This window comes from Ixodes scapularis, unplaced genomic scaffold (genome assembly GCF_016920785.2).
Source record: "Ixodes scapularis isolate PalLabHiFi unplaced genomic scaffold, ASM1692078v2 PGA_scaffold13__105_contigs__length_92229423, whole genome shotgun sequence".
Lineage (NCBI taxonomy): Eukaryota > Metazoa > Arthropoda > Arachnida > Ixodida > Ixodidae > Ixodes > Ixodes scapularis.
Genome location: NW_024609839.1, coordinates 21116450 through 21119677, shown reverse-complemented (window position 1 = coordinate 21119677; position 3228 = coordinate 21116450). Strand labels below are relative to the sequence as shown.

The 3228-nt window shown below is 51.1% G+C and overlaps 1 protein-coding gene across 1 annotated transcript; it reads left to right on the top strand.

Annotated features, from left to right (window-relative positions):
- Positions 1 to 1829: 1829 nt before the first annotated feature.
- Positions 1830 to 2939, top strand: LOC115326659 (beta-1,3-galactosyltransferase 5-like). The gene has a single exon (XM_040214838.1). The coding sequence runs from the start codon at positions 1830 to 1832 to the stop codon at positions 2937 to 2939; it is 1110 nt and encodes a 369-aa protein (XP_040070772.1).
- Positions 2940 to 3228: the final 289 nt, after the last annotated feature.

The following is a 3228-nucleotide window of genomic DNA, read 5'->3' as shown; positions in this document are numbered from 1 at the left end:
CGCGCGAGCTTGTTTTCGCGTACACAACGTGTATTATCTAGCTTTTTCGAACAAGCGAAGACTCGTCTACCGTCCCTTTTGCCCGAGTCCCACTAAAATGACAAAAAAAAAAAAAAAAAATTGACAGCGACAAGTCTGAAACCAGGGTCTTTCGCAATTTGACAGGCTTGGTAGAATAAGGGAGGCTATGCTCAAATACGAGCATCATGCACGCTAGAGTATCTTTGACAGGTTTGTAATCACTCGAGCTTACTTCACAAGCACAAAGCGACTAAACGCTTGCCAAAGGTACCATCGCGGGCATGCTGCATGTGTTTGAGGCTTGTTGTTGTCCTTTGTTTCTGTTTGTCGCTCTAGTGGAACTCGAGTTACTGGGTGCTTGGCGAACTTTGGCGATCCATTCGTCTCTCAACTGCCGGGCCTTCGAAAAGCTATGAAACCCGACATTGTTGTGTCTAGTGTTGCTGTTGCTGCAGACAGGAACGAAACACGTGAAAACTGCCATAACGGCGGAGCGAAATAATTTTTTTTTTTTTTTTTATGGAACAACAGTGCCAACGCTTTACGCGCAAGGCTGTTTGTCAGCCAGTTCTTCACTGCATCTCCGCCCGGGACCGCACCAGCCCAATGCACAGAGACTAAGGTGTCACAATGCATCGTGGCAGCGGTGGCGTAGATAAACTGCTGGTGAGATCGGTCTATTGCTACGTATCCCAACGATCGTTTCGTCGGCATGCCCCATTAGGGAAGTTTCGAGTCACAGAAAAGGGATGTACGGCCGGGTTCTACGCAATTTGCGAGACGTATTTTATAGCGGCGAGCGACGGTACTTTTTTTTTACCGTTGTTTATGTTCGTGCACATATTTGCATCGGCTTTGTCCGTTCGTGATGTAAATGCCCCATTGCCTTTCGTTTCATCAAGCTATTTCCACGCTTCGAGCGCACCTTCGCGTGAACACCCCAAAAATAGAATTCTGGGAGTCTCTGCAGCCTCCAGGGGATCTCTTGTACGAGGAACAACTTACAAGCAAGGAGCACCACATGTAGTTCTGCTGCATGCACAAAAAGGACAGACGCGATGCATCGCGTATTTGCAGGTGTCCATCTCCTCAATTTTCAAGGTTACATGTGTGTTGCCTTGTTTTCATCAGTATTTGACGTATAGCATAATAACTCTGAGTTAAAGGGATGACTCTCCCAAGTAAAAAAGCATTGGTACTTGCAATCAGTGTTCGACATGACCTCTGTTAAGGCTGTATGAAGCAGGTGTCAGTGCGACGAACAGTCTTCAAAAAGGGTGCCTGCCATACTTTCGTAGCCTCGTTCTCCTACATTCTTTTTCCACCCTTGAAAAGTGTGGGGTGTACCATGCAGCAGCACCCCATTTTACCATTAATAAGGGTGTACTACTCAAAATTTAGGGTGCTGAAAGTGTGCAGCCATGGGTGTAAGCGTCAGAAAACACGCATTTTGCGCCCTAATGCCGGAGTTCCACTGGAGCGAGAAACAAAAAGAGCCGACACTGACAGATCTCAGACACGTGCATCATGCAGGCAATGTCATCCTTGGCCACTTTGGCAGGCTTGCAATCACTTGCACAGTACGAGTGATTGCAAGCCTGCCGGAGATGCCATCGTGCGCACCCTGCACATGTTTGGGGTGTGTTGGTGTTGGTTGTGTCTGTTTGTTGCTCTAATGGATGTAGAGCATAGGGGGTGTTAATGTTCTTGGTGTGTTTGTGTTAATAAGTAGTAATTCTCTGGTACAGTGAGGAGAGCATGATTAGGATCACTCTCCCCGAGTCGACGAAAGTCCGTTTCAACGATGCATGCCTGATTCATTTTTTAGGCCCGAAAGCAGTGGACCTCTACCGCTGCTGTTTTACTGTAAACGTCATTCGACTATGCTGGCTATCTTGGGCTTGCTGACGCTCCCTTCGCTGGTACCAAGATCCGTACACTACGCCGTCGAGCTGATCGACTACGAGTGGTTCGCACCACAGCGGACGTTCCCCGCTCCACCCTGGAGCGGCCCTCAGGGAGCGTACAACCTGTCTGCGCTCGACCAACGCCGGGACCGGAGGACACTGATAGACCAGAATGACTTCCACTATATAGTCAACAGCGACCGCTGCAAGGCACCTCTGGATGATCTCTTCATCGTCGTGTTCGTGCACTCGGCGCCGGCGCACTGGGACAGGCGGCGAACTATCCGCGAGACCTGGGGCAACGCGAGTGTCCTGCGGGCCGTCACCGCAGAGAAGATGGCGCTAGTGTTCATGGTTGGCCGTCCGGACGACGCGCGCGAGCTCAAGACGCTTGCGCTCGAGGGTAGCATTCACGGCGATCTGGTCATGGGGGACTTCGCTGACAGTTACCGCAACCTGACATATAAGCACGTGATGGGGCTTAAGTGGGTGACATACTTCTGCCGGAACGCGCGGTACGTGCTCAAGACGGACGACGACGTGTTTATGGACTTGTTTCAGCTGACGTCGTACCTGCGGTCCGTGTTTGGCGCGCTGGCGCCCCCCAAGCTGATGGCGTGCCTTTTGATTCGGCGGGCCGTCGTCAAGCGTAGCTATCGCAGCAAGTGGAGGGTGGGCTTCGGCGAGTACCGCGGCCGTCGCTACCCGCCGTACTGCTTGGGGTTCGGGGTTGTGATGTCGCCCGACGTGGTCTTCGACCTTTATCGCGCGTCGGTCGGGACGCCATACTTCTGGATTGACGACGTTTTTGTCACGGGGATCCTCGCACGGCGGATCGGGCTCACGCACGTAGACATCGCGCACCACCTTGGGGGAAGCGGCAACGAAGCACTCGCCTGGCTGGGACAGGCGCCGCAAGAACCGCCTCCCTTCATGGGACTCCGAGATTTGGACACAGAGTTTATATACCGTTTGTGGAACAAGACCCGCTGCTACGCACTGCATTTGTAGTAGAGATCTGCCGGGGAAGGGCGCAGTGGTTCCCGGGACTCGGGCCGTGGTCGAGTTGTGGGATCTGGCAGTTTCAAGGTGTGCGGGAAGTCTATTTCTAAATCTATTTTTTATTGTTTTATGTATTATCATTTACATTTTGGAACCAATAAGCTGTGGTGTGGAAGAGGGCCTGCGAGTGTGCGCGCTTACTCCAACGTACTGCATTCCTTTGTTTCTTTTTTTTTTATCATATTTTATTCCTTTTGCTGCATTAATTTTTCCGTTTTTTATCATAATTTTTTCCTCT

Coding starts and splice junctions, on each gene's coding strand:
- LOC115326659 (XM_040214838.1), top strand. CDS start 1,830: ATGCCTGATTCATTTTTTAGGCCCGAAAGCAGTGGACCTCTACCGCTG.